Source organism: Hemiscyllium ocellatum, chromosome 2 (assembly GCF_020745735.1).
Source record: "Hemiscyllium ocellatum isolate sHemOce1 chromosome 2, sHemOce1.pat.X.cur, whole genome shotgun sequence".
NCBI lineage: Eukaryota > Metazoa > Chordata > Chondrichthyes > Orectolobiformes > Hemiscylliidae > Hemiscyllium > Hemiscyllium ocellatum.
This window is the reverse complement of record NC_083402.1, coordinates 27,471,498-27,483,707: the sequence shown is the minus strand read 5'-3', so window position 1 is coordinate 27,483,707 and position 12,210 is coordinate 27,471,498. Positions and strand designations below refer to the sequence as shown.

The window sequence follows — 12,210 nt, the reverse complement described above, 5'->3', positions numbered from 1 at the left end:
GTTCACTACTTTTCGTCATTTATATAAATGATTTGGATGTGAACATAGGAGGTATAGTTAGTAAGTTTACAGTGACACCAAAATTGGAGGTGTAGTGGACAGCAAAGAAGGTTGCCTCAGTTTACAATAGAAGCTTGATCAGATGGGCCAGTGGACTGAAGAGTGGCAGATGGAGTTTATTTAGATAAATGTGAGCTACTGCATTTTGGTAAGGTCCTGGGAAGTGTTGCTGAACAAGGAGACTTTGGAGTGCAGACTCGTAGCTCCTTGAAAGTGAGTTGCAGGTGGATAGGATAGTAAAGAAGAAGGTGTTTGGTATGCTTTCCTTTATTGGTCAGCGTATTGAATACAGGAGTTGGGAGGTCATGTTGCGGCTGTACAGTACATTGGTTAGGCCACTGTTGGAATACTGCGTGCAATTCTGGTCTCCTTCCTATCGGAAAGATGTTGTGAAACTTGAAAGGGTTCAGAAAAGATTTACAAGGATGTTGCCAGGTTTGGAGGATTTGCAGGTAGCGGTTGAATAGGCTGTGGCTGTTTTCCCTGGAGTGTTGGAGGCTGAGGGGTGACCTTATAGAGGTTTATAAAATTATGAGGGGAATGTAGGGTAAATGGACAAGGTCTTTTCCCTGGAGTGGGGGAGTCCTTACTAGAGGGCATAGGTTTAGGGTGAGAGGGGAAATATATAAAAGGGACCCAAGGGGCAACGTTTTCACGCAGAAGGTGGTACGTGTATGGAATGGGCTTCTGGAGGAAGTGGTGGAGGCTGGTACAATTGCATGATTTAGCAGGCACCTGGATCGGTGTATGAATAGGAAGGGTTTGGAGGGATATTGTCCAAGTGCTGGCAAATGGATGGATGAGTTGGGCCGAAGGGCCTGTTTTCATGCTGTACTTCTCTATGATTCTGCTTCTGTCTCCATTCTGGACCATCATAACTGGCATTGTGAAATCAATTCTTATCTTTTCTTCTCATTACTTTTGCAAGTTATGTTAAGTCTACTCATCCATCTCTGGTTATTATCCCTCCGATTAATGGAAACAATTTCTGTGAAGCCTCTCATTATATTGCACATGTCTGCTAAATAGCCCTTAAATTACTCTGCCTTAATTCAGACTTCTGCTTATTTGAATGCATTTTTTTTTCTTTTCTCTGCAGGCATAAGTAAAGTTACTTACATGTCAGACAAGTACCGTGACATGCCAGAAATGAAGGCCTCAAAGCTAATGTTGGACATGGCTGGTGTACAATGCAGGTGAGTGGATGGTGTGCAATATTGTCATCTAAATCTCCAGGTGCTTTCAGAACCAAGTCAACAAGGATTAGTGCGGGAATAATGCCTGACTGTGCTAACACAATATATAGCCTTTTCCTAAATAAGTGGAGTCAAGTGGAAGGTTTAATATGGTCAGTAAAAACAGGCTGGGTTGTGGTTAGTGATTTTGATGATGTGATGCTCTAATTCATGTACACTGGCTCACAATGTGCAAGACTGATCACCTGATTCAGCTGCTATTCAGTGTTGTCTATTTGTCACTACCTCCCATCCCCAGCACCTCTGAGACCACAGAATAAATCAGTCAGTTCACTAACTGGCTTGAGGCACTGAAGTCTAGGCCACACAATCATGTCCTTTTAAAACGTCTGGGAGGATTTGTGTCAGATGATCTCTTGACATTAATTTGACCTAGTTCGTTTTGACCTGCTACGTTTACAGCATTGACTACAATTTCCAAATGCTTGAGATGCTGTAAAATAATTCTTCATGGAGCTTTCCACAGCTTCTGTTCTTTTTTTTTATCCATACAGTTCACATGACGAACAGTGAGAAATGCCCATGTAGATCACAGTTTCCAATGGGAAGGTGCAGGCTTTAGAAACCACTGAAGGAGGCATTAAACTTTGTCATTGGCAGATTTGTGAAAAGTTCCCACAAGATGTCATCTCTGTTGTCCCCTTCTTTGAGATGTAGTAGAACTATCCCACACCAGCTGGATCCATATGCTCTTATAGCATTCTTAGATATATCTTTCTCCATCAGTTCAAGTATGATGTTGGATTTCTGCAGCTTTTTTACTACCTTGGAACTGCTCACAGCTTCCTCTTTCTAGTACTGAGGTTGCTTTCCTTTATTCTTCTATCTACTCTGATTCCTTTTGCATCCCACCTCTGTTTGAATTAAACATTTATGGTGCTTACTTTGAGTCTGTATTTGTGCTTTCTATTTGCATTTTTGGCTACGATATGCATCCACGTATGCTAGGTAAAAGTGAAGCCATTATAGTCCCTGAGAAGCAGAGGGCATTCGAGACAGCCAACTGAAAGTGAGAGCAATAACTGTTTTTTTAAAAAATTACAGCTTAGAAAAGAGCTCAGGGTCACCACGCCTCACGGTAACCTCAGTCAGTGTAGGAATTGAAGCCATGCTGTTGAGTGAACTCTGCATGACAAACCAGCCATTAGGCCAACTGAGCTGATCATCTGTTCAACTACACATACCACAGAAAGAAACCATTGAGCTCAAGGTCTTATCCACTGTTGGTGCTCCACATGAAGCTTTTCCCAATCCTACTGATTCAGCCCAAACAACGTATCCTTCTTTCCCTTTCTACCTGTGTACATAGCTAGTTTCTCCTGAAATGCACCTTTGCTATTACCCTTATCAGTTTCTTATGGTGGCAAGTTCCATATATTAAACATTTTCTCAGTAAAGAATTCTCTCCCAGATTTGTAGTGGATTTATGAGTATCTTCTGTTTCTGGGCTGTAATTTCAAAAGAATATGTTATTATATCCTGGCCTGTAGTATCCTTTAAACCATATGCACTGCTCTCAGCATCAGGAAAATGGTGTGCTTACTTACTGGAAAACAGAACATGAGTTTGTGGCATAATGAGATGGGTCTATTATATTACATTGTGCATTGCCTAGTTTGATGCATCTCCAATGAGCAGGTTCCATTCCAAATAAATGAGAATCCTGGGCTTGTAAATTATGTGAGCAACATGCTGCTTTAGATAGATATCATGAATGGTGCAAATGTGCAATTCCGTAACACTATGCATTACAGACAAGGTCTTGTGTTTACAATATAACTTGGTCTCAAGAGAAACCATCTGTCCATTGGTGATGCATTCAGATCTCCTAATTTAGAAGATTCCTGTCTCTTTTTTCTGTTTCTCTTTCTTTCTGTTTCTCTTTCTTCCCCTCTCTCATTTTTTCTCTTCCCTTCTCTCTCTCTCTTTCTCTCTCTCTCTCTCTCTCTCTCTTTCATTTTCTCTCTTTCTCTCTCTCTCTTTGCCATTTTCTTTGTGTCATATAGAAAGTATTATATTTGGTTCCCACATCCAAATGATTGATATATATCCTGCACAGCTGGAGCTCAATGTACTTATCCTTGCGATCCTCCAACTAGTCAGTCTACCAACATGAATATGACCCACTTATTCCTACTTTCTGCCTCTTCACCAATCCTTAATCCATGTCAGTATGTTACTTGCTACTCTTTGTGCTTAAATTTTGTTAACTAACCTTTTGATGTTTTGTCAATCCAAGTACACTTAGTATAGTTAGTTTTATTAGTAACACAGTCAAATAACTGTACCAAGTTTGCAACATGAAAAACTAATAGGTCTGTAATTCTGTTCTTTTTTTCTCACTTCCATCTTAAATAGTGGGTAACACTTAGTACTTCTAACCCACAGAAATCATTCCAGAATTTGGAGAATTTTGGATGATGATCATTAATGCATCCAGTACCTCTACAGCCATCACCGTCACTCTTGAATTATGACTAATTCTTGGGGAATTATCACCTTTCAGCTTCATTACTTTTTCCAGTACAGTAATATAAAAGCTAAATTTTCTTCAACTCTTCATTTTGCCAATCCATTTGGATCTCTAGTTGCGGGAAATTTCTGATATCTTCCTTGGTGATAACGGAGACAAAGTAATCATTTAGCTTCCCTGCCAATTCTCGAGTCGGCTGTATAAATTCTCCTGACTCTGCCTGTAATTGATCCACATGTATTTTGGCAAATATTTACTTTTACATAACTGTATAAACGTTTACAGACTGTTTTTATGATTTTTGCTACTTTGCATTCACATTGAATTCTTTATCTCTATCCGTTTCTTGGTGGTCTTGTGCGGTATTCTAAAACCCTCCCAATTCTTGTGTTTCTGGCAACTTAGTAGACTTTCTTCTTCTAACCTTATATAATCCTCAACTTCTTTTTCATTCCAGCCACAGTCCTAACAAAATTCAAACCTAGGTATAAAAGTACATGCCTAACCTCCATCCACACTTTGTGAAAAAGAACAAAAACTGGGAAAAAGAATCATGGCAAATACACAAATGGTCTTCCAAATTACCATTGTCTACTCGCCATGGAAACATTTCAAGACAAGAACTGAGCACTACATTTCTCCCACACACTGGTTACAGACATATCTTCTGTAATGTGACATGCCACAAGGCAACTATTTTTCAACAACAAAGCTTTCAAAACAAGTGCTCCGGTTTCCTCCCACAGTCCAAATATGTGCAGGTTAGGTGGCTTGGCCATGCTAAGTTGCTCATAGTGTCCAGGGATGTAGACCCTAGATAGATTAGCCATGGGAAATGCGGAGTTACAGGGATAAAGCAGAGGGGTTGGTCTGGGTGGGATGCTTTTCAGAAGGTGTGAACCCAATGTGCAAAATGGCTACTTCCATACTGTAGGAATTCCTATGATAAAAACTGCGCCTTAGTTATTATTTCTACAGTTTATTTTAAAAATTGGAAAACACAATACTCATGTCCGCTGAAAACAAGTTGTCAATTCTTCTAGCTAAAAATGGATCTTCAGTATGTAGCTGACTGAAGGTCTATCCCTTGGATTTCTTTTAAACAACTGTGACATTAAGTTACACAGATCGGAGGTATAATGAATAGACACAGGTGGGTAAGATCCACAGATAACCTTGAGCACTAAGTTTGAGCTGAGACGTGGCAGATGGAGTTTAATTTAAATAAACATGAGGTGCTGCATTTTGGGAAAGCAAAAAGGACTGATACACTCAATGGTAAGGTCCTAGAGAGTGTTGCTGAACAAAGAGACCTTGGAGTGCAGGTTCATAGCTCCTTGAAAGTGGAGTGCAGGTAGATAGGATAGTGAAGAAGGCATTTGGTATGCTTTCCTTTGTTGGTCAGAGTATTTAGTACAGGAGTTGGGAGGTCATGTTGTGGCTGTACAGGATATTTGGTTAGGCCACTGTTGGAATGTTGCATGCAATTCGGGTCTCCTTCCTATCGGAAAGATGTTCTGAAACTTGAAAGGGTTCAGAAATGATTTACAAGCATGTTGCCAGGGTTGGAGGATTTGTGCTATAGGGAGAGGCTGGACAGTCTGGGGCTGTTTTCCCTGCAGCATTGGAGGCTGAGGGTTGACCTTCCAGAGGTTTATAAAATCATGAGGGGCGTGGACAGAATAAATAGACAAAATCCTTTCCCTGGGGTCAGGGAATCCAGAACTAGAGGGCATAGGTTTAGGGTGAGAGGGGAAAGATACAAAAGAGACCTAAGGTGCAACGTTTTCACGCAGAGGGTGATACGTCTATGGGATGAGCTGCCAGAGGAAGTGGTGGAGCCTGATACAATTGCAACATTCAAAAGGTATCTGGATGGGTATATGAATAGGAAGGATTTGGAGGGATATGGGCCAGGTGCTGGCAGGTGGGATTAAATTGGGTTGGGATATCTGCTCAGCATGACAAATTGGACTGAAGGGTCTGTTTCTGCACTGTACATCTCTGATTCTTTCCCTGGCTCGCTTTCTCCCGCGCTCTTTTTCTCTCCCGCGCTCTCTTTTTTCTCTCGCGCTCTCTCTTTCTCTCTTTCTGTCTCAGTCTTTGTTTCTCTGTTTCTGTCTTTTACTTTCGTGCGTGCTTTCTCGTGCCGTCTTGTGCTCTTCCCCACCCCGCCACACACACATGCACACACGTTCCCCAGTACCATAGATTCTGTTCATCTCATTAAACAGAAAGTCTCATGCTTCTTTCTGAGTATCAGTAGAGAAATTACAAATGTGGAAGTCAAGGGTCAGAATGTCTGACTCTTCTCACTTGCGAGGTGTTCTCTAATCTATCTACACTTCAATTAGCAAGCATTCCTTTCCTTCAAAACCCTACTCCATTGATAGGAATGAAATCCAGGCTGAGCATGGGTCTTAGTTGCAGTTTGTGAGGATGCAGTTAACTTTTACTTTCTGAAGGGAAAAGAGCTTGGCTAAATTTTAACTTTCTTTCATAAAGAACCTGTTGTGTCCTTTCCCTGAAGATCTTACGAATAATTTCAGTGTTTTTGGTTGAGATACCTGTATCAGACCTCATGCGAATTGAACACATGCACGTTCCACATTAGAATCAAAAAAACAAATTTTCCACTTTGACAGGTACTGTGGACAACGATCTGATAGTCTATTTTTAAAAATATTTTTCAATAAAATGTTTTTTTAATATTACAATAAACCAACAACACAACTCAATCAATACAAACTTAAAACTACACTCGTGAATATACATACAAAACAAGGTAAATAAACGGATAGAAGAAAAACAAAAATGAATAATAAATAATACAGCTCCGCATAACAAAATCTCTCAATTTTCAAGAGCATTAACTAATACACATTCATATGTTTGGAATTCTTCCTCTCAGGATGCTAGGTTCATCGGACTAGTTCATCATGGCTATATAAAAGCCCTTATTAGAGTGGCAGATAAGTCTGTAACTAGGTAATTCGAAAAGGGCTGCCATGTCTAATAGAAAGCCTCAGTTTTTTGTACACCATGCTTGTGGAAAAGGTCAAAGGGATGTGTTCCATGACAAGCTTATGCCAACCCGACAGACCTGGAAGGTGTGGGGGGCAGGGGTGATGTTTTCAGACACCTAACATAATAGAATATTTTTCCTTGCGCAAAAAGTAAGGATATTGAAAAGTTTCTTCTGATGCACATCTAAGTAAGGTACCCTGGACAGGCACAGAAGAAGAGAGACTGGGTCCATCTCCGGTCCGGTCCTTAAGATCCTCTCCATCAAACCTACCACTGCACTCCAGTATGGATGTAGTCTGCAGTAGGACTGCAAGCAATGAGTGAGAATACTGTAATCATTCTGTTTGGGACATGTTAAAGAATCTCCCACGTTGAATTTTGAGAGATGATCTGGGGCCAGATGGATTCTATGAAGAATCTTCAGCTGCATAGCATGGGTTCTATTACAGATTGAAGTCCTTCTTGTGTTTTCCCAAATATCTGTCCATGCCTCAGAGGAGATCTCAACCCCCAATTCTCTCTCCCAGACCTCAAAGCCACTCGGCCTCTTCTGAGGGGCCACTCTCCAACAGATGATCAAGAGTGCTGACAGAGAATGTGTTCTTAGCATGAAGCACCCTCTTCTGTGTCGGCTATGTAAGAGTCAGTTAAAAGTGTGGTTCCTTTTTGAATAAAATCCCTGATCTGAAAAAAGCAGAAAAGGTCTCTTCTAGATAGTCTGTACTTAGGAGTTATTTGATCAAAAATCATCATTGTTTCTCCCTCAACTACATGACCCAAGTAAGAAAACCCCCGAGCTGCTCCCATAGTTTAAACCCGGATTCCATTATCCCCAGTTGGAAACCCAGTATACCAATTATATGGGTAAGAAATGAGGTTTTGTCTATATTGTCCTCGCTCTCCCGTATTGCCCTCCATGTTTTAACAGTATTGGTAATTATTGGGTTATGACAATACTCGGTTACTGCCCTCTTGTTGAAGAACAGACTAATAAGGGGGCATTTTGCTTGAGAAACTTCAATATCTAACCATATTGACCACCTAGTCCCCGCAGGCCCAGCTGCTCATGTAAGATAAAAGAGACCTTAATTGGTAGTTTTTAATATCCGGGAGATTTACTCCCCCCAGTTGCAATTTGCTTAGCTTGATATGGGGCTCCTTATGGTGCCAAATTAAAGAGCTGAACCAGCCAGTAATTCTCCCGAATGTCTGTCTGGGAAAAAACAAAGGAAGCATCCGCATGGGGTATAGCAAACAAGGGAGGACATTCATTTTAAAAAGGGCTATCCGGCCTAGCCAGGATATTGGAAGTGCTTCCCATCTTTGAAGATCTTATTTAATTTTGTCAAACAAGTGGACAAAGTTCGCATTAAATAACTGATCAAAGATGGCGGTAATGAATATACCTAAAAACCAGAACCCCCCGCCCCGTGACCATTTAAAAGGAAATCTGGATTCGCCTTCAGCGTTAGGTATTTCCCGAAGACCTCCGATAGGCATGGCCTCCAATTTTGTAGCCTGAAAAGGCACCAAACGAATTCATATATTGGATCAGGTGAGGTACCGAAACTGCTGGATTTGACGAAAAGATAACATCATCTGCATACAATGTAATCTTATGTGACTTTGACCCCACTTCTGGGGCAGATATGTTGAGGTCCCTACAATGGCCTCTGCCAGTGGCTCAATCTCCTGTGTAAACAACCATGGCAAAAGCGGACAAACTTGTCGACTGCCCCTAAAAATATTAAAATTACTGAATCTTGATAGTTCATTTACTATGCACCCACCTCACAGACTGTTGTAGTCTTTGTTATCAGGGCTGACATTCATTAAGGCCGAGGGTTGATTTCTTCACCCACGTGTAAAGGTCTGAAAAGAAACTTTTTTTTTACCTTGTATCTCATAAGGTCTTCATATTTGTATCTGCAGATTCTAACTTCTCACCAGCTTTTGACAACGTTTGGCATCGTGTCAAATCCAAATGCAATATCACCGCAAATTTGATAGACTGGAGACAGTCCACATTGTGTTGCTACTCCCCCTGGAACTAGTCTCATGATGTAAATAGCAGACTTCACAAAGGCAATTAAAAGTTGTTTTTTCTTTTCTGACCTGGTACAAATTAGCTCCCCTTAGACTGCAGCAAATCTTTTCCACAAATGAAGCACCAGTTCAGATTGAAAGGCTGCTTTGAGTTAGGTGAGTTAATGAACTGGAAGAGCAGATTTCATAATGTTTCGTGTATTTATGAGTGTTGGCTGTGTAAACAGAAGGTGCTAGCAATACTAAGCAGGTCTTGCAGCATCTGTGGAGAAAGAAACCGGCCAGCAACCTAAATCCCTATAAAGGCTGTGGCCAAAGTTTCAAGTTGATGAGCCTTCAACAGGATACCACAGACCTCAGCTGAAACATTAGCAGACAAAGAGCCAAGGATCTGTGTTTGGGTATGAATATGTGGTATGTAGTTTGTGCCTGTGCGTCTTACCAATACATGGACTAATAGATGTCTTTCTTTTGTTTTGTAGCAAATTTATTCCAAAGAATAAAACAATTACCATTGATTTTGAGTCAATAAATAAAAGTGGAAGTTGTTTCGAAATCAGCCCGAGTGCCTCAACAACATTGGCCTGAAGCTGCATCATGGAAAATCTCATTTACTACTTCCATACTTTCCAAGTCTCTTATTTTTGTACTTGTCATTCAAGCAAATGACCTGCAACCTGTTGACAGCCTATTTTCTAAACAGTGCAAGTTAACTAATTAATGTATTTTAAGCACGCTGCAAAGGTTTTTGTTGTTAGAATTAACAGTGAGCTGCTTCAGCTTGCCCTGTGTATGCATTTACTTAATTATATATATATATATGTAAAATATAAAATCTTTGGTAAGGAACTACAGAATGAATGAATGACTGTGATGGCAGGGAACTTTAAGTCATGAGTCACTAGCAGTCTTATTTCTGGTGGAATTGCAAATGATGCCACAGCTTTCCTCAGTTCCGTTTCAGTTTTGTCAGATTTACCTGGCTATCTGAACACACACACACACACACACACACTTTGTTTCTGCCCTTTTAATAATCAGTCGACTGGTTCAAGAGCAAATCCCTCCCTGATCTTCCTCTTCCTATGGTTGGCACAGTCTGTCACAGTTTGTAATCTGCTGAGGTAACCCACCTGTGCGGGAACCCACCTGTAACATTTTTAAATGTGACCTCTTGTCAAGCCTGCGAACTTGGTTGGTCACTCCATGCCCGAGGTTTTATTAAGGATGGTCATTCATGTTTCCTTGGATTTATTCTGGCTTCCTGACAAAGTTGTGTGAGAGATTCCAGACATGACACCAAGTTGGTCATCCCAAACAGTTAATGCCTACAGCCATTTTGCAGTAAAAGGTCCAGTTTACCTTTAAAAGTTCTGTCAAAGAGTACAAATACAAATCATCACTTGATATGTTTTTCTGTTTATTATTTTTCTCACTCTTCCAGTGAAAGAACTTGTGATTCTGTTGCTCCATCAAAGTAAAATTGTTAGTGGCAAAGAATTATATTTTATTCCTGCAGCAAAGCCTCCGATTGAGCAGTGATGGTTGCAGATTCTTGTTATGCACAATTCAGTGGAGCGATTGTGCTTCACATGTTTCAGACTAGTTTAAGAATTGCTTGGAAACATCCCGAGGACAAGAAGAATATACAACATAAATGCAAGTTGCTTTTATTTGAAACTGATTTTTTTTTAGTTTGGATGTTCAGTTTCTTTTTTATGCAGTGTGGCAGCAAGAGTTGAGAGGTGCTGCCAGAAACATAATTTTACACCTAAAGCCTTTTGATCAATTTTTTGCACACCATATTACCACTACAGAGACTAGTTCCATTATTCACACCTCAGCTGGTCTTCCAGAAGTGAATCCCAGATATCTCCTACTGTTGTATAAAGTTGTGCTCCCTGAGTTTGCCCCTAAATGGCCTGGTCCGAATTTTAAGGTTACATCCCCATGCCCTAGGTTCTGTCACCAGTGAAAGAACTGGTGTCATGTCCTTTAAACATATTAAGCATCAAGATTTTATACTCTCATCAACCTTTTATACTGAAATGAATACCAGCCCACCTTTTCCAATCTGCCCTCTTATTAACACTTTAATTCCTAGTGTCAGTCTAAATCTAATTGCAATCCCTTCCGTCTAGTACTTGTCTGATTCATGATTTTCTGTCTAGTCCCCTGACGATGCCTATGCACAAAGTTATGAACCTCTTTGCGTTAATGTGGGTTTACAATGATTCTGTGCCTATGGAGCAGAAAAGTTGGCATTAACTAAGCAATTCATTCACGAATCACTGTCACTTAGGAATGTATGAGTTCTGCCATTCAATAATATTGTGGCTCATCCAATTGTAACCTCAGTGCCACAACCCTGGCTACCCCAATATCCTTTCACCACAACACCCACCCCCCATCACTCCCACCTGCTTATTAAAATCCATCTCCCTCTACCTTATACCTGTTCAAAGATTCTGCTACCACCATCTTTTGTGGTTAGAAAATGTTTCTCCTCTGGCTACAGTTGATGCCCCCTTATTTTTAAGTGGTTACTTGCAGTCTATTCTACTTGCATGTTTTCTATGGATTGTCCTTTTCAAAAAATGTGCAGTTTAATACACATTTTATTCTTCTTAAGTGTGTGCTTTTTAGTGTGGATATCTAAACTTTGTTGTTCAAAACACAAACCAAAATTATCTCTGTGTGCCGTTTAAGAAGTGAAAAATTCAAAATCCTCTCCCCATATCTTAAAAAGCATACTTTCACTGCTACATGTAATGTTAGAACAGGGTAAATGAATCTCAGTCCACATGTATTCAATTCAAAAAAAGGGGTGAACACTGCTTGATACATAATGTACCTCCGTGAGTACCTCGTGTCTGGTACAAAACAAATGCAGTGCTCATCTCTACATTTGTACTTGTCAATTTACTGCTCTGAAAGGCTCCTAATCTGCTGGTTGGAAGAGCATCATCATTTAAGGTCACGTTTAAGGATTCCAGTTGTTCAATAATGCAGCTGTATCCTACCTTATAGTACTTGTGTGTATTCCAAAGACAAAATGAGCAGCTATTGGAAATGGATCAATTCCAAATAACCCTTTATTTCCGATAAATTCTTTTTAAAAATCCTCTTAAAGCTTAATAAATAAAGTTAAAACATTTAAATAGCATGCATCAATCCAGATATACGTCAAAACCTGACACCCTTGGAAAGGCTAAATGACATGATAATCATTTTATCTTCACCATCAAGCCAAGCCATTAAGATCCTGAAAAAGGAAACGAGCTCTCTGGGGAAATAAACATGTTTCACTTTGAGCATTTGTTTACCGTTTCATTATAATCTGAGTGA

The 12,210-nt window shown here is 40.1% G+C and overlaps 1 protein-coding gene across 1 annotated transcript in view; it reads left to right on the top strand.

Moving 5' to 3' along the window:
* Nucleotides 1–10,269, top strand: part of dctd (dCMP deaminase) — a 71,420-nt gene extending 61,151 nt beyond the window's left edge. Inside the window, exons 5-6 of the mRNA XM_060835119.1 lie at nt 1,160–1,256; nt 9,345–10,269. Coding sequence (XP_060691102.1) covers nt 1,160–1,256; nt 9,345–9,450 — 203 coding nt within the window. The 3' untranslated portion in view covers nt 9,451–10,269. The remainder of the gene's footprint in view (nt 1–1,159; nt 1,257–9,344) is intronic.
* The last annotated feature ends 1,941 nt before the right edge of the window (nt 10,270–12,210 follow it).